General features: G+C 34.5%; 1 protein-coding gene and 1 pseudogene across 5 annotated transcripts; both read left to right on the forward strand.

Moving 5' to 3' along the window:
• Window positions 1-417: 417 nt before the first annotated feature.
• Window positions 418-2,117, forward strand: LOC107874341 (annotated as a pseudogene).
• Window positions 2,118-5,383: 3,266 nt separating this feature from the next.
• LOC107873393 (myosin IB heavy chain) lies at window positions 5,384-15,638 on the forward strand. Of its 5 annotated transcripts, XR_007057033.1 has the most exons (6): window positions 5,389-5,759; window positions 6,756-6,812; window positions 12,606-12,924; window positions 13,486-13,544; window positions 13,628-13,767; window positions 14,117-15,638. XR_007057033.1 is itself a non-coding variant. In XM_047414731.1 (5 exons), the coding sequence occupies exons 1-5, from the start codon at window positions 5,546-5,548 to the stop codon at window positions 13,657-13,659; spliced, it is 681 nt and encodes a 226-aa protein (XP_047270687.1). In that variant the 5' UTR covers window positions 5,389-5,545; the 3' UTR covers window positions 13,660-13,921. The 5 variants fall into 5 exon arrangements, 2 of the variants coding, with proteins under 2 accessions (XP_047270687.1, XP_016575724.2); XR_007057034.1 differs by lacking the exon at window positions 14,117-15,638 and having other exon boundaries at window positions 5,384-5,759; window positions 12,606-12,907; window positions 13,628-13,921; XM_047414731.1 differs by lacking the exon at window positions 14,117-15,638 and having other exon boundaries at window positions 13,628-13,921.
• Window positions 15,639-24,657: the final 9,019 nt, after the last annotated feature.

Raw genomic sequence — 24,657 nt, forward strand, 5'->3', positions numbered from 1 at the left:
CACTCAACAAAAAGAAGAGTAAGGTAGCATCAGTACATCAACAAGTATTGGTAATCATCATAGGCCAACTAACTCAACAATGTACAAGTAAGCAAGCTAAACAAGTATAAAAACAATCATAATAGGACTCATAACCAATGATACTGTTCAACTAAACATATCATATATCATCAGATAATTATAATACATAAGTTTAATTTCACATACTTTTATTTTTGGTCATTTTCATCAATAACTCATCATCATGTATAAGCATCATAAGGCACCCAATGCATATGTATGAGTTCATGTATTTAAGATGTGTGCATCATATCTCACCATTCTCAACCTTATTATTAACTTCATATCGTATCGACATGATACCAGGCCTATTATCATAACATATCATATTCGTACCGGCGTGGTATTCAACTCATTATGACAAAATGCCACATCCGTACATGTAGTTGGAATATTTTTGGTGCAGTGTTTCTAAGCATTACAGGTTTAACTTTACAACTATCTTTGAAGAAAAATAAATAAAATATGAAAGAAAGACAAGAAATAGAAGAAAGGAGGTTCACTTCCAACATGTTTTAAATTGTTATGCTGGTATGGAAGTCATGTTTGCTGATTTAGGTCATTTTAATAAAAGAGCAATTCAGGTAAGGATCAAAGAACCCTAGTCTCCCATTAGGAATATTAATCTAATTGACAGTATTTCTACACAATGAGTCTTGCTAGTTGGCATTTTCTTTTTTAGTTTATCCATCCTAGTTCTTAACTACACCAGTGAAACAACTTATCTAGTGAGGTATCCTGAGAATATTGACAATGTTTGTTATAGTTTCTTACATAAATCGGCATACTGGCCAATGTTTGTAATCTCAACCCTAGTTGTCCTAGTTACTAGCCAGTCCATGATATCAACGACTTTTTCTATTGTAAATCAATCACTTTCTCTTGGATGCTTTCCTCGAGACATACTTTATCCCAACATGAAGAAAAAATCTAATCTCTAAAAGAAAACTATATCCTCGTAATTCTTTGTGTCCCTCTCATTCTTGGATTCAAAGGAGGTGTTGAACTAGCAAATGACTATGGTAAGAATCATTTGATTTCTTTATGTATATTGACAACTTGAAATCAGACTACTTAATAACCAATTATACGTAAGATTTTATAACAAGTACGAATTAATAACCTGTTACAATCAGTAAAATTAATAGTGTAAATATATTCGTATTTAAGTTAAACCAAAACTAGTAGTCCAAACAAAGCGTACTTCACTGAGAAATAGAACTAACTTTTCTTTTTCAACTACAGGGGTGGTGGTCATCTATTCGTGGTCATATCAAATTTCTTGAATGCATTAGTAATGCTAGTCATATGGAAGACAAATATCATTCTCATTTTGGCATTTTTCTTGCCCTATATAATAGTTGAAGGTTGTTTCAATACATCTTTGCTAACTAAAATACCACAAAAAGGATGAGTGTCATTTGCTATTTTTTCTTTCTTCTTGACCATCATGCTATCTTGGACATATGGAAGGAGTAAGAAAATGAACAGGAAGTAGATAAAAGAATTAGTTTACCTGCTCTAGACCAAATGTTATCAAGCTACAGTATATACCGAGCCCCAGGAATTTGCTTCTTTTTCACCAATCTTGCTAATGGAATTCAATCCATAATTTGGTATTATATTCAAAACACAAATTTTATTTGAGAAATTCTGGTAATTGTCACTATTAGAACATTTCCCATCAAAACTGTCCTGCTGGAGGAACGTTACAATGTAGGAAAGTTGAGAGTTGAGGGGGTCTATTGGTGTTTGATTCGGTTTGGATATAAGGAGTCTCAAAGCATAGTTGGAGATGACTTTGCTACTTTGATGATAGAAAAACTTCAAGATCAAGCTGAGTCTATGAGTGAAAAACAAAAAATAGATGCAGCTACTGACAGAGGACCCATTTTGTATTAGGAAGAACCATTCTCAAAGCAAATAAAGGTATAGTTGCTTGCTTCACTATAGAGTATTTGTACAGATTTCTTCAGAAAAACAACAAGGCAATAATTTCTACACTTTAAATTCCATCAGATAAAATACTTCGAGTTGGTATGCTTTATGAAATCTAAAAAGATGTCTTTATAGCAGAAAATGATGTTGGAAACACATCAATATAGTGTTTTCCTTTAACCTATTATCGAAACTCAACCTTTTTCAAAATAATAGGGAAAACGTGTAATGATTCTTATGAAATAAAATGCAATTCAATAGATTTTCGCTCATGTAGCATGAAAGACTAAAATATGTAACATGTCCAACATAGACCATACTTCACACATCAACAATAATATATCCAATATAATCACACAAAGTGGGGTATGGGAAGAGTAGAGTGTACACCAACGGTAGTCCTTAAGTCTACTCAGAACATAGACCATAGAACAATTTAAGAAAAAGTCCTATTTCTATTTTCATATTATCAACAAATTCATGTGCTAGTAAACTTCACTTTAAGGGTATGTCTTTAATACTCCAAGCAAATGTCTTATGCTTATGTAATTCTATATATAGTAGTCATATATTACTTTTTCAGTGCCAATATAGTTATCATGTTTCACTTTATGAGAATCAATTTGACTAATTTTTAAAGTTAAATTAGATTATTTTAATTTAATATTTTAAAATTTAAATATTCAAAGATTATACAAAAATTACTACAAGTTGAATTCTTTTTCCATTTCATTATGATGAAAAATACATCTTAAAATGTTGGTCAAAGTTTTTATTATTTGACTCTCACTAGGTTCCTTTTAACTTGTTGGTCAAACTTCTTTCAACATTTGGTATAAATGATTTCGGAATGATGTTTTGATGATTTCAATAGTTGAGAATGTATTTTACATCTAATTTGTGTTAGAATTTTTTCCTTGATTGTTTTATCTTATTTCAGTTTACTTTTCTTGAAAAGGAAGTCAAAGTAATACTATAATTACTTTTACTTTTTTTTTTAACAAAAAACATAATTCTCTTTCATCTTTGGCTAACCTCTTCCTTCGAGGAAGGTTTTGTACTTCTATAAATTGAAGATTCCTCTTCTTATGCCACAACACAAAATCATCCACAATATAGTCATTAAAAAGTCTTATTTAGGAAGAGATTACTCCCAATAGGTTTTATGATTTTTCAATATTAGTTTTTAATATGTAGGTAATTTGACCAAATCTTATTAATAATATGCTTTTAAGTATGTTTTTATTGTCATCTGGATAAGCGACTCTATGGTTTTGCAAACTATATTAGCTTCCGCATGACTCCTACCAATTTTGAACCTAATAATTTGCACTATTAATATGTGTTAGGAGATCTTTGAATGAGTTTTGATGCATGTATCAAAGTTGGTTGATGCACCAACTATTGGTGCAGGTGGCCTCCTTCTACATAATCACAAGATGGGGACCACAGTCTTGAAACTCTGTTGAATTGATCATCATATTTGTGAGAGTTGGCCTCACGTAGCAAATTGGAGTGCTGAAAAGGTTGGATTTTATGTCTTACGTTCGTGATTCGTAATTGTGAGGTTTTGAGTTGGTAATGATCATGATCGTGATGAAGAAATTGTACCCAGACAGAATTAATTTTCAATTTTGAACTTAAACTTCATTTTCTATTTTTAGGAGTTTAAAGCTCATATTAAGGAGTTTTTTTTTAAGGGTTTCCAAAGTTACTTCTCAAGGTAAGTTTGTAATTCTTATTTTGCTAATTTTCCAATGATTTCTCGTTAATTTTATTGATTAATTGCGCATTTGAAATGAATTTTGAGATTTTTTTTCTCCAAAACTTAACGGAGTGTAGATTGATGATTTGAGCTTCGTTTTCTTTGAAATTTCATATTTGAATTCCTTAAATATTGGGTAAAATGATTCAGAAAGAATTTTTGGACTCGTATAAACATATAGCATATTTTTTATAAATTGAAAGAGTTGAGGTCATCTGAGTGGAAGGCCATTATATGGTCTTGTGGACTTATAGTTCAACTTTGAGGTAGGTTATTCTTCATCAAATTTAATTTGGTTGGGAACTTATTGTAAAGTATGTTTGGGTTGGTGAAGTAATGGACCGAAGTAACTATTGTGATGGTTATATTTTGTGATATTTATATTATTACTTCTAAATAGAAACAACTTTTATATATTCACACACAGTTTTTTACCCCTCCTTAGCAGGGGCGGCTCAATCCTATAAGAAAAAAAGCCACCGCCTTAGGCCCCAACATTTGAGGGGCATCATTTTTTTTTAGCAATAATAGATTATTGATTTTTTTAAAAAAATATTAAATTTCATTTGTCAAAAAAAAGTAATTTTTAATATAAAGAAAAGAATTATTAGAAGAAGAATGATATATCTAGACTACTAAAGATTAAATGCATTAATTATATAATTAATTTTAAGAAAATTATTAGAAGAAATAAATTGTATAATTTTTAACATAGATTTATAAAAAAAATTCTTTAAAACTTGAGGCTTCCATTCGATTTTGGCTTTAGGCCACAAATATTCTTGAGCCGCCCCTGCTCCTTAGGAGCTCTCATCCTTTTTACTCCTTTAATGAATCAAGCTCACAATTTTCGAGTTGAAAGTGACAGATGTTTGTCATTCAAGCAACTCTCTCTTATATTCACAAACATTTAGATCTTAATATTAAATAATAATAAGATTTATATTCAAATTCTTAAATCTTAATATTTAGATATACGTTTAGATTAGGTTATCTTGTGCTCAATGAAAGCAAATAAGGTTTTAAGTATTTGGATCAAACTGTTGTTATTTATTTATTTTTTAAATTAAAAAGTATTCCTCCGTTCAATAATATTTATTTACTATTGACTTGACATATATGTTAAGAAATAATAAATAATAGGTTTAATTTTAATACATTATCTTCTTAATAAAATAAATTTAATACTTTAAAAAATACATTGAGTAATGATTAATATTTAAAAGTAAGGATAAAATGGATAAAAATAAATAAATTATACCTTGATTTTTCAAATTGGATAAATATTAATTGATTTTCAAATTGGATAAATATTAATTAATTTTCAAATTAAATAAGTATTATTGTACACCTATTTTTAGTAACATGACAATTTATTTGAAGTTAAATTGAATAATTATATTTAAAAGTTAGAAATTTGTGAAAGAAATCTTGAAAATATGAGTAAAATTTATTTTTCAAACTTCAAATTTATAGTTTAAGTCGGCAAAATAATGAGCTAATTTAATATTCCCTCCATTTCAAAATAAATAATCTACTTTTAATTTAACTCGTTTAAAAAAAATAACTCTTTTTTTTTTTTTTTTTTTTTTTTACAATACTTTAATTTCAATTTAAATTCAAAAGTTCAACACGTTGGACACATTTGTTTTGTTGAAAATTGAAATGACGAGGAATATTGAAGCGGGGAAATTGGGAATCCTGGTGATGTAACCGTTAGAGACGACCCGATACGTTGGCTTCCACCAAACCAACATCGCGACTTTTCGCCACCCTCTTCCGATGGTATTGTCAGAATCAAATGGGAGAGTCCAATTACCGGCCAAAGCCCAAACCAGACCGGTCGTTGACGACGGCAAAGATGCTGAAAGTTTGAAGGTGGCGGAAGATCAGAATGGACATCCTTCCATGGGAGTTGAAGTCCGGAGAAATTACATGGGCGATTACCTTGATGTCCCTTTTCGACCTTATCTCATGAAGATTCTACAAAAACAAGGTACGTTCATTCTCAAATTTCCTTTTATTATTTTTTTTTTTGTGATATAATTTACTTGCTCATTGGTTTGATTACATTATCTTAACGTTTGAAATTTTTGTTTTACTTTTGATTTGACGCTTTGTGGTTAAAATTGAATATGCAGACGCCTAATAGTAATAGCATTGGAACAATATCTCTTGAAACGTAAACTGAATATCTATTGCTTGTCACTTATCACTCCCTCCTTTTATTTTTATGGCCGTGTCTAACTTGGCACATAAAAATAATCTTTGAACTTGTTGAGCTTAAACATGTCATGACATTATTATGGCTATAAGGGATTGTTTGGTTGAATGTATAAGAATAATGTTGTACAAGGTGTATTAGTAATATAGGGATTAGTAATGCGGATCTTATTTTTTATCCACTGTTGGTTTGGTGTATTAAGGGATGTTCTGTCTTTAACTGGTGCTTTTCCGTGTATTAATAGTCTTTGTATTGCTAATATCATCGTTTGCTATGTATTAGTTATACACTGTATAACACTATATGGGGTCGTTTGGTACAGTATATTGAAAAAATAATGCATGTATTAATTAATGTGTACTGTTAATACCTTGTTTGGTATCATTTTTTAGCCTAGGTATAACTAATACTTGCACTAGTTATACACTCTACCTTGTACTAAGCTATGCATTAGTTATACCACCATTTTCTTATGTATTACTAATGCAAAGAATTTCTACACATGCATTAATTTAGTTAATGACAAAATTACCCCTCAAATTTCTCCTTCCATTGTACGCCTCACTTTTTCTCTTATGAACCTCTCTTTTGTACACTTTGCCGTGGAAAAGCAAGAGATATTTTCTCCACATCTTTTGCCTTTCACTTAATCAATCATTATTTGCTTTTCTCCACTTGGTTAGTACTTCCATCAACTCTATCTCTTTAGTTTTTTTTTTTTAACCCTTATTTCACAATTTGGTATAATTTTTTCTATGTCAAAATCAGCGATTTATGCCAATTCAAAACTATTAGTTGGACGCCTTGTTCACTGCTCGTTGGAAGGTATCTCCGCACCTTGTTCTTGCTTCGTTTCGTTGTTTTCACTTTCTAATATCGTTGTCGTTTGACTGTGTTGTTCATATTTCTCATATGGCTAGGTTTTTATTTGTTGCTTAATACCTTGATTGATAAAGGAGGGTATTTATGTAAACAAACATTTTTTTATAAAAAATATACAAGAGATGTTATTTCTAATACATTAAATCAAACAATGTATGAAAATAATACCAGCATAACTAATACCAGCATTATTAATAGAAGCTTTATTAATACAAACATTACTAATACATTCTATTTTGCATTAGTTTTATACACCGTACCAAACGACCCCTATAAGATTTACAGCTAATACATATCGTAGTTAAACATAGGCTGAAAATCCTACCAAACAAAGGATTAAATAATACCATGTCCAATACATGTATTATATTCTCTAATACATCCAACCAAACGACCCCTGAGAGTATGGTATTAGGTCTAAAATTAGAAGTATATAAAGAATTTTAAAATATAATGTTTCCTCTTTAAGCACAAGTAATGTATAAAATAGAACAGAGGAAGAAGCTTATTTTTAACCTTTAGCATTGTGATTAAAAAGGTGGCACAATAACTTTAATTGCAATCAGTCTGTTAGAATAATGTTTTCTCAATGTTATCTAAACATTGCAAAGGTATTTTTGAATGTTATTAAAATCCATTGTATCATTGCTTAATCAATGAAGTGGCGAGGGGTTTATTGATAGGCAAAGCCATGCAGTTTAGAGAAATGTGTGCTTCAAACAATGACCCGCGGATGATCCTTATTACAAGCAATCGTTTTTCTGAATCATGAACTTTGTAGAGTTGTATAAATGCTTGCAGCTGTCTTATTGTATTTGAACTTTGAAGATAGATTATTTTAATTGCAAATTGATTATTACTGCACTAGTCCATAGATATTTAGTGTCTAGTAGTGTACTTTACTTTAACGAAGCATGTACTTCGTTTTCTCTTTTCATTTCAAGCCCCAAGGACCTTATTGCTTCTTTGTACTTTTCACTTTTTAAAAACACTGAATTATTTCTAAAACAACATGTATTGGATGAATAGTAAGCTTGTAACATAAAATAATTTAAATTCACAAAAGTAAATAATGAATGTCATGCTTGAAATTAGCTTAAGACGAAAGGGTTTATAAATAAAATCTTGAATAAAATAACAGGGAAGAAGAATAGGTGAGAAGTAATAGGGAAAAATATTTGTTGAGAAAAGGAGATTCGTCATGATAATTATGGAAATAAGTTTTATTTCATTTGAACCTACATTATTTTGTTTCATTTGAACCTACAAATTTGGTTTCTCAGTCCAGCTCAAGTATTGTTATTTCTCAATGCAAGTAACTTTAGATATTCTTGAGGAAACAGGAATGATGGGATGTCGACCCATTGACACTCCTATGGATTCAAATGCTAAACTTCTGCCAGGATAGGGGGAGCCACTCAGTGATCTTGGAAGGTATAGGCGGTTGGTTAGAAAGTTGAATTATCTCATAATGACTAGACGTGACATCTCTTTTCCTGTGAGTGTTGTAAGTCAGTTTATGACTTTCCCTGTGATAGTCATTGGGATGTAGTTGTTCGAATTTTGCGATATATAAAGTCATCTCCAGGTAAAGGACTACTCTTCGAGGATCGAAGCCATGAGCATATCATTGGATATACAGATGCTGATTGGGCAGGATCACCCTCTGATAGATGTTCTACATCTGGATATTGTGTTTTAGTAGGAGGTAATTTGGTATCCTAGAAGAGTAAGAAACAGAGTGTGGTTGCTCGATCTAGTGCCAAAGCAGAGTATCGAGCAATGGCTGCAGCAACTTGTGAGCTAGTTTGGATCAAGCAATTGCTGAGAGAATTAAAATTTGGAGAAACTGGTAATATGGAACTTGTATGTGATAATCAGGCAGCCCTTCATATTGCATCTAATCTAGTGTTCCATGAGAGGACCAAACACATAGAGATTGATTGTCACTTTGTCAGAGAAAAGATACTCTCGGGAGATGTTGTTACAAAATTTGTGAAGTCAAGTGATCTACTTGCAGATATCTTCACCAAGTCCCTCACTAGTCCTCGTATTAATTACATTTGTGACAAGCTTGGTACATATGATTTGAATGCACCAGCTTGAGGGGGAGTGTTAGAATATGAATAGGAATAACATATTGAATTCTACTTGGAAAGGGATTGTAATGTAGTGTCCTATTAGGAATAGGATTGGAATGTAGTGTCTATAAATAGGGTCTCATCAATGTAATAATTTAGAGACAACAATTCAATAATATTTTTCTCCATTATTTCTCACAGTTTGTTCTTTTTTGGATTTGTTTTCTTTTGTTCTGTTGAAACACTTTACTTTTAAGTTAAATGGTGTGTTTATTGTTTCTGGACAGCTTTCAAAAGATTTAATGGACGAAACATAGTCTGAAGTGGAGAAATTAGGAAAGCAGTAGAAGCTCTAGGTTGTATCTTGTTGGGTAAATCTGTAATTGGATCATCCCTCTAATGACATTCAGTTGTACGTTGTGTTTTTCTCTTCCATCTTTTGCTAAAATTTAAGAAATGAAATGTTAGTATTTGCTTGCACCATGGTCTGGATTGAATCTGTGTAGCTGTATTGGGAGTAATCTTTTTCTTTAAAGGAAACTTAAGAACTTTGAAGCTCGTCAAAATGAAAATCTTTATTTGTAGCTTGCAGTTTAACCAAATAGTCCTTGTTTTACTTGGTATTATAGTTAAGATGAGGATGTTCTTTGTTCTTATCCCCAAAAGAAGTTGGGGATATTCTTGGTTTCATTCAACGTTTTGTGATCTTTTTTCTTTGCCATTGAGCTTTAAAGCCTCTTTTTTGGCAATAAGTGATTACTTGTTATGTGCATCACAATTTTTTTTCCATTCTCCTGATATTTGAGTCTTCAACTGTGTTTCTCGTCCGCATTTTCCATGCTTGATTTCTTGAATGTCCTCATTAGAGTCAAGTCATCTCTTGCTGTGGAATGACATCTCAAGTTGTTTGCATGATTTTAAGTACATAGGAAACTTAAAGTTTAAACAGACTTCCTAGTAGTTCTTACAACCTTTAGTTCCTTTAACATCACCATCGCTTGCATTTTGATATAGAGCTTTATTTGCTTTAGAAAGGTTGTCAATGTTAGGCTTGGTGGAAGTTATCCTAACCTCTAGACTGAAACTTCACCTGAAAGCGAGGCTTGAGAGCAAAGGAACCTTGTGGAAAAATACCCATTGATTCTAATACTAATTCATAGGATAAAAATTTATTCGAACAAATATTCTTTTAAAACTCAAGTTTTAAGAGTGGGGGAGAGAAAAATAGGAGTGCATGCCAAATCTCGGCCATTTTTGATAATTAGCTGATAGTTGGGTCTTTGTTAGTTTTAAAAAAGATGCCAAAAGATCAGTCTGCTTAATTATCTTTTTTTTTTTGTATGAGGAACATAAATTAAAGATCAGTGCCAAAGTAGTCTAGTGGCGGTGAAAAGGCGATAGTAGACCAGACGGGTATTTATATAAGAATTTTCAGAGGAGATGAGTTCATAATATTACTATAAGCTGAAGACATATAAACATATATCCAGTTGTACAATGCACACTAAAGTAATCCGCAAACTATTCAGTAAGAACCATCTTACAGTTCTTCATACCATACAAAGAGAAACTGAAATCTATCCTTCGACGCTCTTTTTGCAGCAAGTAATACAGGGCTTCAGAGAATTTGCTTGGTATGTTTAGATTGCTATGCAATTACTTTAGCAGTTAGCTTCAGCTGCAAGGCAGATGGTAGTAATAGTTGATTGTCGTTCTTTCCTTGATGATGGATGAACAGACGCAACATACACAAGGGGAGGTTCCATGTTACATGACATAGTATTGATTGACAAGACCCATGATAGAGTTTACTATAAGTTGGAGTTTTGGAGATGGATCCTGTCTGGACTAAAATAAGAGCATTTGGAGTGCAAGTTCAGTGACGTAACTCACGAGGCAAATGTGGAAATGAGCACTGATACTCAATTTATTTCTATGAAAGGAAGTTTCAGGTATCCAGGTTCTATAATCCAATGATACAGAGAGATTGACGATGATGTTACACATCATATTGAAGCGGGGTGGATGAAATGGGGTGGGGGGTGGGGGGTGGGGGGTCCTCGTATTCGTTGTCTTGTGTGATAAGAAGATGTCACCAAGACTTGAAGGTAAGTTTTATAAAGTGGAGCACTTCGTCTCTCTTAAGGTGCGCTTTAGTGTCATATCAAGACTCTTAAGACATACATTTCCTTGCCAATGAGTGTTTCCTTAGGAGGCTACACTAAACAATTGATATTTTACTCTGCCACTACTTTTTTTTCAAAAAAATAAAAATCTTATCCATATATTTATTCTTTGTACTTATAACTATTAGTCTTAGACTACACATATATATTTGTATTTTTTTCTCCCTTTGCGCCTTTTCATTTAGGCCCATGCTGTGCTTTGCACTTAAAATTCCAACAGACCTTTGGCTTTTTTGCGCGTTGCACTTTTGATAACACTAGTGGTTGTTAAACCCGTTATGTTGTATTGGTGAAGTGGTGGTTTGTCAAGAATTCACACATCGAGAAGATGAAAGTAGCGGAAATGAGTATGTTGAGATGGATGTGTGGGCGTACAATGAGAGATAGGATTAGGAAGGAACAATACTCAAGGCAAGTTAGGACATGGAAGAAGCGAGGTTGAGATGGTTCGGACGTGGAAGAAATGCATGGATGCCCCAGTGAGGAGGTGTGACAAGTTTTCTATAGTGGATATGAATAGAGGTAGAGGCAAGTCAAAGAAATATTGGAAAGAGGTGATTAAATAGGACACGACACTCCTTCAACTTAGATAGGAGAATTCGGGTAGAAGATTGGTAGACAGTTGAACGTTGTCTAGTTTCCTTACCAGTATTATTATTTACTCCCTACTATTTATTCTTTAATTTTATCATTACATGTTATTTCTTTTACATTAGTTAGCATATTATTTGTTGTTGATATTGTTCATTTTCCTTTTTTATGGCTTCTTCACAACTACGTTTCCTTTCCAAACCTGGCCTGATATGCTTGAAGGTCTTTCTGACACAGCTTCTCTACCTTCCCTAGATTTGGGGGTTGGGGGAGTTAAGGTCTGCATACAAATCACCCTCATCAAACCTCATTCGTGGTTGTGCGATAACACTATGTTTGTTGTTGTTGTAGTAGTAGTGTTTTCCTATTAGGACTGCCACTTGGTATGATTGATTACTTATTAGATGTTTTATGATTTGCCTCCCTAACAAATACCCCCCCCCCCCCCCTCGTCCCATTTTATGTGACACCCTATCCTTTTTAGTTTGTCCCAAAAGAAATGTTACATTACTAAAATTAGAAACAATTTAACTTTAAAATTTCCTTTTCACCCTTAATGAAATGATGCTCCACACAAATATCTAAGGATTGTTTTAGACCACAAGTTTCAAAATTCATCCTTTTTTCTTACATACCGTGCCAAGTCAAACTAAAAATAAGGGCAGCCAGGTGCACTAAAGCTCCCGCTATGCTCATGGTTTGGGGAAAGGCCCCACCACAAGGGTGTATTGTAAGCAGCCTTACCGTGCATTTCAGTCGTAGGCTGTTTCCAAGGCTTGAACCAGTGACCTCCTGGTAACATTACAGCAACTTTGCCAGTTACTCCAAGTGAAACTGTGCCACATAAGCTTTGTGATAATCTGTATATTCTTTTGCAGGTGACAAGAAAGTTCTCTTTGCAGACAGAGTTTTGAAGTTCACAAGTACAGGGAAGATGAAGCGGCACATTCTTCTTATAACTGATTTTGCCCTTTACATTGTGGACCCAGACATTGATGCACTTAAAAGACGGATTTCCCTGGCAGCTGTTGAAAAGCTCTGTTTGAGTGAACGAAGTGATAATTTCTTAGCAATTATTGCCCCTACTGAATATGATCTACTGATAGCCAGCACTCGGAAGACGGAAATTGTATCTATCTTTGTAGACACTACCAGGAGTCAATCCGACTACGAACTTGAGGTACTATCCTCTAATAGGTAAGTGCAGTGCCATTTTTCTCATTGACTCTGAATTCCTGCTCATTCTTTCATCTGGCTTAGCAGTATTCAATTAGTTCTCCATGCCTAGCTAGAATAATGATTTTTCGATGGACAAGACCTTTGCAAACTGTGCGCAACCACCACCAACAACAAACCCAGTATATTCCCACATAGTGGGGTCTGGGGAGGGTAAAATGTACGCGGTCCATACCACTACCCCCGAGGGAGTAGAGAGGCTGTTTCCGATAGACCCCGGCTCAAGAAAAACTGTGCGCAACCAGAAAATCTTAATCATGCGGACATGTATGTAGATGATAAGATAGTTGAAATTGGTTCTACCAGAAACAGAAAAAGAAAGAGAGTGTTTGGGGCATCTCAATAGATTTTGCTCATTCATTGTTTTATTTAATGTTTATTCCTATGATGAACTATCTGCCTTTTTTACTCTCCCACTACTTCGTAAAATTTGCCTTTTTTTTTTTCTTCCAAGAAGATTTTATTCCTGGGAAAAATATCTTTTATTATTGTTCATACACTTATACTATCTTTGTCTTGCAGATTTGAGTACAATGCAACTTCCGAACTAGTAAAAGAAATTTACTTTGACGAAACTGAAGGTCGACGTTAGTTTAAGCTTATGACATTCTCTCTGCCCTAGTTTTTTTGTGATTCTAAAGTCGTGAAATCTTTTGAATCTCAGATGGTACGAGAACAACAATAGTGAGAAAATGAATTGCACCCTTAATGTAGCAGTCTGACAACATGAACTGCTAGTGTGCCTGCAACACCCCCCTTGCCTTTCCCACGGAGGAATCAGCTTATATCATTTCATGTATAAAGGTGATTATCGTTCTGAATTGGACCAATTAAATTGATTGTTTTCATCACGTTCAGCGGTTTTATTTTCGCTTGTTTTTGCCGACCTATTCATTTACTTGGCTTGTTGCCTTGATGTAAATTTTCAAACTCTTCTATTTTTATTTTTGTTTGTTTAGCTGCAATTTCTTTAGCTTTGCTATTTTCCTGATATTGTTATTATGAGATGCTTGTTGGCATATATGACAGAAACTTTAGCATGCACAAGCTTAGGAAGTTTCTGCCCTTTTGCCTTCTCATTGTTTTCCAAAATTGACTTCTACTCCTACTCTTTCTAGTAGCTTATTGTGAGTGAATAATTTCTCTTCTACAGAATTCAAGCTGCTGAGGTCATGGACACCTATAGTAATGTCGCTACTATCTCTTTCTATATGCAAGGAAACCTCAAAAGTTTCACATTGGAAACTTCCTAAGTCCACTCCTCAAGAACTACAGGACACGCCCACTTCGCAACCTGTCAGTACCTTTATAGCTGTATAGGTGAGTTTCCCGTGAGAAGTTTAAGCAAAAGCAGTGGATATCATATGCTTGGGACACTTCTGTTGTTTCCCTGCAACTTTTGGGGCTCAATATCCTGTCGCCCGCTTAACTGGTGAAACTATAGGACTCATCAGTGTCAAGTTCAGTGGGACAACCAATCCCTTGTAGATAAAAATGTTTTGAGGAAATTGTCTTTTCATGGGCAAGTTTCCTCAGACCGTCCACGGACGTGGAGAATGTCTCGACCTATGGCAGCAGCAACTCTAATTGGTTTCCCAGTTCCCTGTCTATTAGAATCCTGCCTCAACTCTTCTTGCCTGAAATTCATTAGTTCAGCACAGACATGATAACATCAAAATACTGGAACACTTAAGGGAACACTGAAAGATGTATCTCAAGGTTCTATCCTCCAAACCAACAGACGTCAAAAGACAATTTACTGTAACTGGCCTAAAAAAAGTCAAAGCCGAGCTTTCCCTTGGGGAATTTTTCCAACATCTTCTAACCATAGAAACCAATTGCAATTGGAACATCATCTTTATTTTAGTACAGTTAAAACCAGTGTCTTACTTGAATCGACATGTTGTAGAAGTGGAAAGTTAAAATGGTAACTTTAACACCCCCAGCTGTTCCTCAAGGCAGTGACGGAAGAAAATGTGAATGATAAATCAGGGAGTATTTCTTTTGATGCTATTCTCCCTCTTAATAATGCAATCACAAGTTAAATTGTTGCTAAAATCAGCAGCACTCATATGGAAATACTAAAAATTAAGAATTTATCTGGCACTAAATCTTGATATGAACTTGATCTTAGTAGAGATAAACAATATAACATTAACGACGAGCCTCTTTTTCACCTTCTTTGAATAGCAAAAAAGGATCAGCAGTGTGATCGATTGCACCAAATGCTAGAACACATCATCCAAAGTTCTGCATTAATAACGGGAACTAATTTTGTTAGGCATTGCAAACTTTTACCTATTAAATAGGGCCAATACCCACTTAATTTCTGATAATATAAAATCCCTATTACCAAAAAAAAAATTAAAAATTCCCTGGTCTTGCCTCTATTTATTCTATGACCATAGTTTCAAGGTTCCTAGCTAGTTACGTTCCAGCATTTATATTTATACGGCAGAAGTTTTTTGAGTTAAAAAATTGAACCTGTAAATTGAAATTGTGAACAATAATCGTGGTGGAAATGATCTCTTTTTCTTGAAAAAGAGAGAGGATATCATAAAGGGACGATTAGTTTTTTCTTTTTCAACCATAAAGGGACGATTAGTTAGATGACAAATTTTTATACTACTACTAGCAATACATAGGTCAAAATAACTATTACAAAAAAAAAAAAAAAGAAAAAAAAAAAGAGTGGGAGACATAATCACAAAGGAACTAAGTGTGGCAAAATCAACATTTGAGGTATTTTATCCCTGTATTATTTTCTTTTATTTTTTGTTTTGCTATATTGACTTTTTAAATAAATTAGATCAAATTAAGTGACCTTATTAGTAGAAAACAAGCGTTAAGTGACTTTAGTGAGGATTTCTTTTTGGCAATTAAACAGGTTTTATTAATTACTCCCTCTGTTTCGGAATAAGTGAATTGTTGAGGTATTTATTGGTGTTTCAAAATAAGTGAATCATTGAATTTTTTTTCAAATTTGTCCTTATGATTTGACAACCAATTAACTTTTGAAAAGGTATTACAAGGTCAACTTTTTCTTTTCTGGGGTAAAAATGGAAAGTTGTGTTAAATTTATGTCTTTAGTACTTTTTCATTAGTATGTTTGCCAAAATCCAATAATTCATTTATTACGAAACGGAGGGAGTACCAGGAACAATACAAAATCAGGGAGGAGCCAACCAGTTCTTTCCTCTCAAGTACAAACTATTAGATCTCTATACATATTTAAAAAAACAAAAAAAACAGGGAGGATTCCTACAGAGAGCAAATAAACTAAAGCATATCCTTGCTATCTCTAATTCTAATACAGAGATTTGTCTTGATTGCATGCATGATCATCCCAAGTCTTGGCTTTACAATGATATACTCTTTGATTTCTCTCAATCCACAAGTCATACACTGTTGCAGGACATCCAGCCTAAGAAATCTTCTTCTAGCACTCTTTCCCTTGACTGAAACACCATCCAACTCCATTCATGCTCCCACTGAAGGGTTCTTCTATGCCATCCCGGCACTCGTGAATCCTTTGCCATATATCACTGGTAAAGTCATATTGGAAGAAAATATGATCAGTTGTTTCCTCCTAATTGCAGAAAACACATTTACTATCTACACTGATTTCCCACTGAATGGGCCTATCTTTAGTTCTAAGCTTCTTCTGTAGTGCAAGCCATAGGATGAAATCCTACTTAGGACAGGCTACATTGTGATTAATTAGACTTCTCCAGCTGACATTCTCAACTTCACCTCTTAGATTCTTATAAGTAACAGAAATCAAAAACCTGCTCCTAATGCCACCACTTATGTGTGCTCGCTGCTTCCTCACATTAAGGATTTTTCTGACCATCCACGAAACATGTTTAGGGGCTTCCTTCGTGTCAACATTTTGCCTTTCTATATAATAAGCATGGATCCAGGCAATCCACAATTTTTCCTTGTTTTGCCTCAAGATTCAGTACATCTTGCAAAATATTGCTTGATTCCATACCCTTAGATTTAACACATTTTGACCACCAACACTCCTAGGAAGACATACTCTCTCCTATGCAACTAGTGCCCCCTTAGTCACCTGGGCTTCACCTGTCCAAGGATAACTTCTGCAAATAGCTTCAATAAGTTTTATCACTTTTTGAGGAAGTAGGAAAAGTTGTGACCAATAGTCTTGGACGACAAACAATACTAATCTTATAAGTTGCAACCTCCTTGCATGTGAGAGACCTTTAGCCATCTAAACTTGAACTCTGGCGGTGATCCTGTCAACTACAGGTTGACGTTGTTGTACCGTCAATCTTTTGGTAGATAGAGGTACACCAAGATACTTAAAAGGCACTTGCACCAACTCATAACCATGTACTTGCAATATATTCTATTTGGTATTCTCATCTACACCACCAAAGTATACCTGACTCTTATTCAAGTTGGATTTCAAACCTGAAGCTGTAGAGAAGATATCAAACTTGGCTTTTAAATGAAGAACTGACTGACCATCTCCTCTAGCAAACATAAGTAGGTCATCTGCAAAATATAGGTGGGTAATATTTAACTTCTGACACTTGGATAGTAGTTATAATCAGGCTCTTCCTTCAAAGTGTCCAAACATCTGGTTAGATATTCCATTAGTAGTATAAAAATATAAGGAGACATAGGGTCCCCTTCTCTCAAACCCCTCTCAGCCTGTATATTTTCTGATAGGTTACCATTTATCATAAAGGTATAGCTAATAATATTGATAAACATTATCCACTCCACTATTTGCTGAGGAAAGCCAAACTCATTCAGAATTTAAAAGACAAAACACCACTCAACCGAGTCATAGGCTTTCTATAAGTCTACTTTGATCATACATCTTGGTGATAGATGTTTCCTGGTGTAGCCTTTGATTAGCTCATGGCTAAGTATAATATTATATGCAAGGGCCCTACCTGGAATAAAAGCTGATTGGTTGCTCCCCACCAGTCCATCAATAACTCCTTTAATCCTCATAAAAATAATCTTGGATATCAACTTGTATAAAGTGGAACATCAGGCTATAGGCTTGAAATCCCTTACTATTTTAGGGTGAGTTGTTTTAGGAGTCAAGGTCACCACAGTGTTATTAACTGCTCTCAACAATTTTGTCTTTCCAAAAAACTCAGGTACAGCAAGATAAACATCATGTCCTACAATCCCCATGCCTTTTTATAAAAACATGTAGTGAAACAGTCTATACCTGGTGATTTATTATCATCTATATCAAAAAAGACTCCCTTGAACTATTCAGGAGTCACTGGCCTGCAAATGTCTCTTCTTTGTGTAGTGGTAAGACAAGGTCTTTTCCTCATAATATTAATGTCCAAAGCTGGTAGTTGTCTTGTTGCATCTCCAAAGAGACCCCTATAAAATTATAAAAAATCGTCTCTATGTCATCAGGTTTACACATAATATCCCCATTATCATTCTTTAGTATAGATATACTATTAGCGCTTGCTGTAACTTTCATATAGGAGAGAAATATTTGTTGCTCCCATCACCAATATTTATCCAGTGAGCTTTAGCTTTCTACTTGAGGATCCTTTCTTGAATAGTCATCCATTTATGTAACTCATTCAATGCAGCTTTCTTCTTCTCTAGTAGTGCAGGACCCGTTTGCGCATTGAATACTGGTGAGTTGCTCTCTTGTATCCTCTACTTTCTGATCCACACTACTCAACTCCTTCTCTTGTAGTAGTTTTAGGGGTTCCTTGCATGCTTTGAGCTTTGTCCATACCCTAAACATATGAGTACCCTGTATCCTTTGACCTCAAACTGAGTGTACCTTAGGCAAGAATTGTTCCTACTCAGCTAACACATTTAGGAATCTAAAAGGTTTCCTCCCTTGGTGACTACTAGTATTAATCTCCATGTGCATAAGGGAGTGGTCAGAGAAGTAATTCTCCATATAGTAAGCTGTAATATTTCCATATGCTAACACCCAAGTAATATTACACAGGGTCCTGTCTATTCTACTTGAAATATGTTTTTTGTCCAGGTATGGAATCTGCCAGAAGTCTTCATATCAGTAAGTAGTAAGGTATCCACCACATTTTGGAAGTCCCTTGTTTCATGAACGTCCACCTGGTGCCCTTCAACTCTATCTTCTTATTTTAATGGAGTGTTAAGATCTTTTCTAATACACTATGGCATGCTAACTCCTGCACCAATCCTGATAATTTTTTTCCATAGTTCCTGCATTTCGTCAATGGTATTCCTTCCATAAACTACTGTCAGAGCACAACTGAAGTTGGATCTTCTGTCCACCACTTCACATTGAATATATTGTACATTAGTTTTCTTAATAGTAACATTTACCTGGTTATCCTGCCATAAGAACCAGATCATGCCATTATCTACCTCGGTATAATTATGAGCCCATGTCCAATTCTTAGTAATTCTGACTGAACTCTGTTCATATTTATGCTCTTTCACCTTAGTCTCCAAAATACCAGCAAAAACCACTTTATACTTTTTTCAGATAAGACCTAAGGTCTCTCTGTTTGAGGGGCCGATTTATGTCCCTCACATTCCATATTAGTCCTCTCATGTAGGTGATATAGTACCTCTTCTATCAGGAGCCAGGTCTATATCAATACCATCCATACTTCCAAAAATCAAAGGGGAAAAGGAATTCACCATCCTTAACGAATTTGTCTTCTGTAAAACTAGTAGTCTAGTCCCTTGTGCCACCTTGGCAAAACTTCTCTTAGAAGGAGAAGCTGGTCCCTCAGAAGTGGTACTAGATGCTTTATCCTGTTGCACTATACCCTCCCTAACCTATTTTAATTTCACCATTTCCTTAGCAGGTTGCTTCCTTTTCTCCCATTCCATATTCACTATAGGTTTTGGTCCTTGGACCTGAGCTTTCACTTGCCTCTGAGGTGGTTTTACCTATTTCTCCTTGCACTCATGTCCAGCCTGAGCACATACCTTACAATATTAAGGTTTTCAATCATATTGTATTTTCTGTTCAAATATCCTGTCAGTTGCATCAGCAACAGAGATCTTATCAGGCATGATCTGTATAACATCCATGTAAACCAACACCCTCGCATAAGAAATCTTGCTTTGGGTTCTGGTATATGCATCAGCATACATAGGTTTTCCTAATCACTAGCTATTCTTCACAAAGTCTGTGATCCCTAGTGCAAAGGTAAGTTAGGCAATCTTACCCTAATAGGCATAGTTTTAGGCATTTTATTCTTAAAATCGGAGTTAGGGCTCCAAATCTTCAAAATCAAAGGCATCCCATTAGAGTATGGTCCTGAATAGAGTATTTCATTTTGATCGTCAATACTCTGAAACTTTGTAATGTAGCAACCTGCGTCATGCCAATAGAGATCTGGCCCAGTCACTGAATTCCATTGCCTTTTCACAAATGAGCTCATATATGTGTAATCGGGAAGTTCTCTCATACCATAGATAACAAGAGCATCACTCTAGTCCTTTGTCTGCAATTCCACCTCTGATTCCTAAATCCTTATCATTGGCTTTCCATCAAACACTTGAGGGGCAACATAACTCAATGGCATTCCATTAGCAGCAGCATGATTATGAGATAATAAACTGGTCCATTTCGATTATTCCAGCACCTCCGTTTTGTCATGCTCCACTCTCTTCGACTTGATCTCTATTTCCACCTCGACCTCATTCATTTCCACGTTATCATCTTCCTTAGATTTTTCCCCCATTATTACAGAATCATGAGAACCTATTGCTCGAGTTTGCGTTGGGGCTATAGTTAGTTGCGGTAGATGAAATCGGTCACTATTATGACCAATTTCAGGTGAATTCTGTGTTGTCTGCAACTGCGTTTTACCTTTCAACTGTTGTATAGTCTTCAGTAGTTCCTCTTCGACCCTCCTCGGGCGTCCTCTTCTTCTCTTTGCCATGGAAATTCCATCAAAGCTTCAGGTGGTGAACGTTAGCAAGGAGAGTTTAACGTACGCCACAGAGCTATTTAGTATTACTGTTTAGTAGTACGTCAAAGATTCTATTTTTGTTTTGACTAGTGAGGAATTTTCTAAAGTTAAATGGCCATTTAAGTTACTCATTCATACTTACAGACTAGATGGAAGCATAGATGTTAGACGGTATATAGCTTAATTAGATCCTATTTACAGACATATTGATAGGAACTAATAATAGTTTGGGAGCATTAATCATGAAGAATTTTTAGTTTGTAATCTGTACTACTAGTTTATATTGAGCGCACACACAAGTATACGTGGTCCACCATGTAGTAAAGAGACTTTATAAAAGTCAAGTATCGATCCCACATGGACTTGTATCAATAACTATCTAATTCAAGATTAACTATTAAGATTTACTTGATGCAAAGGTAACCAATGGAGTTTGAAAGTTGTGACTAACTGTAAATTAAAATAATGCGGTAAAGTAAACAACAACAACAAACTCAGTTTATTCCCACATAGTGAGGTCTGGGGAGGGTAAGATGTACGCAGTCCATACCATTACCTCCGGAGAAGTAGCAAGGTTGTTTCAGATAGACAATGTGGTAAAGTAAAGTGTTTGAAAAATCAATGGGGAGAAACTCAGGGTTAATGCTCTGTGAATAATCATACTATGCTATTGAACTTCATTGGTTATGTTACTTATCTTGGTTGTTAATTCACGGGGTTGATATTATGATTATGGTCTTTCGAGCCTCTAATCATCTATCTAACTTAGACCTACAAATACATCGTTGAGCGGGAATCTGAGAACTAAATTAAACGCATTCATATTTCATCCCATAAGTGAATCAAATAGGTCACTTAGGTGTATTTCTATCCTAAATGCAAATTATAACATCATTCTGTAAAATATTACAATCCTATCCAATTTATCTCTACGTACTATCCTTTTGTGGCTCTTTTTGGGCTCACAAGATGACTATGGATGTATTTTAAGAATAGATAATCCTTAAAATAGTGATGACAAGAATAAAAAAACAATCAAATATGATAAATAATCAAAACCAAGTCAATTCATAACAAGAGTAATCATGTTCTTGGCCTTAACCCCGGAAAAGGGTGTTTAGCCGCTCATGGACATAACCGAAATTGTAATGACAGAATACATGTTAAAATCCATAAAAAATCAAAGTAATGGAATAAAATACCTTATTGAAGTGTTCTCCAGCCTCTCTCAAAGTTTCAAGATCGTCCAAGGTGTGTAACATAATGTGTAAGGGTCCTATTTATAGGAGGACACAAGTTGCCGATTTGAACTTACCAACATGCCACAGACCTTATCTCAGTGCCTAGGACATGTGGAATGTACTTATCATGGTAAAACACTGGAATTGTTCATTTAGGATTCCCCTAAGGGCGCGTCATGGACCCTAACACGGGGCCTAAGCTCCATGGCACGTCAATGACTCCAAAACGTCCGTTTTTAGTCAAATCTTGGTCCGTGCTTTTTTTCATCCTTTACGAGCCTTGTGATGTTGTTTCTACTTGATTTACAGCTTGTGTATAATCCATGTATCATTATTATCAACTCACAACGCATCCTATAACATCAAACACTATGTATCAGAGCTCAAAATGACATACAATTCAAGACGATAAACTAGAATCTTAAGCTAAAAATACTAGTTTTGTCCTTTTGATCTTTAACTTAGTTTTGACTCTTGGCTTGTTTAAATTGAACCTTAAAAATTATAGACAAGTTTTTACACACATAATTACACATTCATACCCTTATAAACTCATTACGCACACTAGAATTCATCGAGATCAATAGAACAACACATTGCTCAAGCTAGTAATACTAGTTTTCTCGTCTAAATTCTAAGTGACCAAATTAATTTCAAACTTGTTTGAAACAAACCTTAAATATTATAATCGAGTATTTTAACACTTATATGCTCATTTATATCATTAACAACTCATTAATCACACAAGAATCCTCAAAATAAGGCTAAACAAGCATAGATAATGACATTGAGGTGCATAAATTCACCTCAGATCATCACCCCACACTTAAAGACTTGTTTGTCCTCGAACGACTCTATTCTCTAAGTATCATAATTAGAAGAGACTCCACACTTTTACTATAAGCAAGACATTCAAGCTAGTACTACAGTGACTACACAGAATGCAACTTTTTACACTAACTATGTTATACTCAATTAAAAGCTCTAGAACACTACTCCAAAACATCCTAGCCTCAAGAATTGACTCACCAAGTTGGAAAACCCATATATATTGCTCAATCATGAGATCATACAAATTATCCAACTATCATCAAACATGTGCCTTCGCAATAATAGAGTTATCCATAATCACTCACATAAATGCAATTTATCTAAATTAGGTACAAAAATCAAGTTACGCTCACTGGCACAAAAAATTCACAAGTTACACAAGATGAACCATAGGCTTTCCCTTAGGAACTATTTTGGCCAGCAATAGTGACTATCTTCCCTAAGTGCTTTAATAAATCACATTTTTCATTTAGTCCACCTCTAATAACCATACTTCCACCACTTCTATCTACACACATCTTTTTGTTTTACCCCATCTCATTAAGCTTACTCACATACAATATGGAAGGGAGTGTTGTCTATTAATTCATGATTCAATTTTTAGCACAAATATATTTCACTCCCAACCACAACACATTAATTGTACACACCAATAACTATTACTCTGGGGCTTCCATTTCTTTTTTCTCCTTCATCAATTTCCAGCTCCTTAACCAAACTAATTTTTTTTATGAAAGAGCTTAGGAGCTTTGGATCAAATTAAGGTCAATCAAAGAAGAAGATACAGGCTACATATAAGGCTACCAAAGAAAACAAGCTAAAGGTTCAATGGGGCTAACTAAGATTATGCACAAGGGTAGGTAAAAGAGGGTATGAAACATGGCTAGTAAAGAAATGCTTATATCATATCTTAAACCCACACTTTTTATTTTACTTTGCACACACACCAGGCAAGTTCTAGCATCAAATGCAACAAGGAATACACAAAAACCTTACAGCACATATGACACATGTTCAACTCAAGTAGGATCATGATAGACTCTCAATCAAACAATAGCATGAATTAAAAATTAATCCAACAACGTTCAAGAGTCATAAACTAGAGCCTAGGAGTCTCTAAAGTAATAGTTCACACAATCAACATGTTCTTTATATTCAAAACAGCTTGCATCATGCAATGACACATAGCACAAACAAGAACATATCACTTATCCTACATAAAAATTTAAATTTACTCCTAAAAAAGAAAAAGAATACTGGGTTCAAGGGGCACCCCAGTGAAAAAAAACCGAAAAGAACAACCACGGGGTGGGTGAAGTGTTCACCTACTAGACTAACCCAAATAAACTAAAAACTAAAAAGAGAAAATATTTTTGTATTTTTTTTTAAATTTACCCAAAAACTAGAAAAACAACTAAGACTCAAGACCCTACATCCAAACTTCACCCGAAATAATGGAAATTTCCCACCCCCACTTAAAAATCTACTTTGTCCCCGAAGTAAAATTAAAAGTAAGGATAGAAATACTCCTTGAGGCCTCTAGGCCTAGCTAGTAACATATTTATACATCAAGAGGGTTCGGGGACTCCACAGTCAGCCTTCGCCATGCACCTTAGCTCAAGTTTCCAATAATCAGACTTTTCATCGGCCTGTGACTCAACAAAATCAAGAACTACATAAAG

Source organism: Capsicum annuum, chromosome 6 (genome assembly GCF_002878395.1).
Source record: "Capsicum annuum cultivar UCD-10X-F1 chromosome 6, UCD10Xv1.1, whole genome shotgun sequence".
Classification (NCBI taxonomy): Eukaryota; Viridiplantae; Streptophyta; class Magnoliopsida; order Solanales; family Solanaceae; genus Capsicum; species Capsicum annuum.

Coding starts and splice junctions, on each gene's coding strand:
- LOC107873393 (XM_047414731.1), top strand. CDS start 5,546: ATGGTATTGTCAGAATCAAATGGGAGAGTCCAATTACCGGCCAAAGCC. Junction 6,813..12,605: donor TGTTCACTGCTCGTTGGAAG/GTATCTCCGCAC, acceptor ATTCTTTTGCAG/GTGACAAGAAAGTTCTCTTT. Junction 13,545..13,627: donor TTACTTTGACGAAACTGAAG/GTCGACGTTAGT, acceptor TTTGAATCTCAG/ATGGTACGAGAACAACAATA.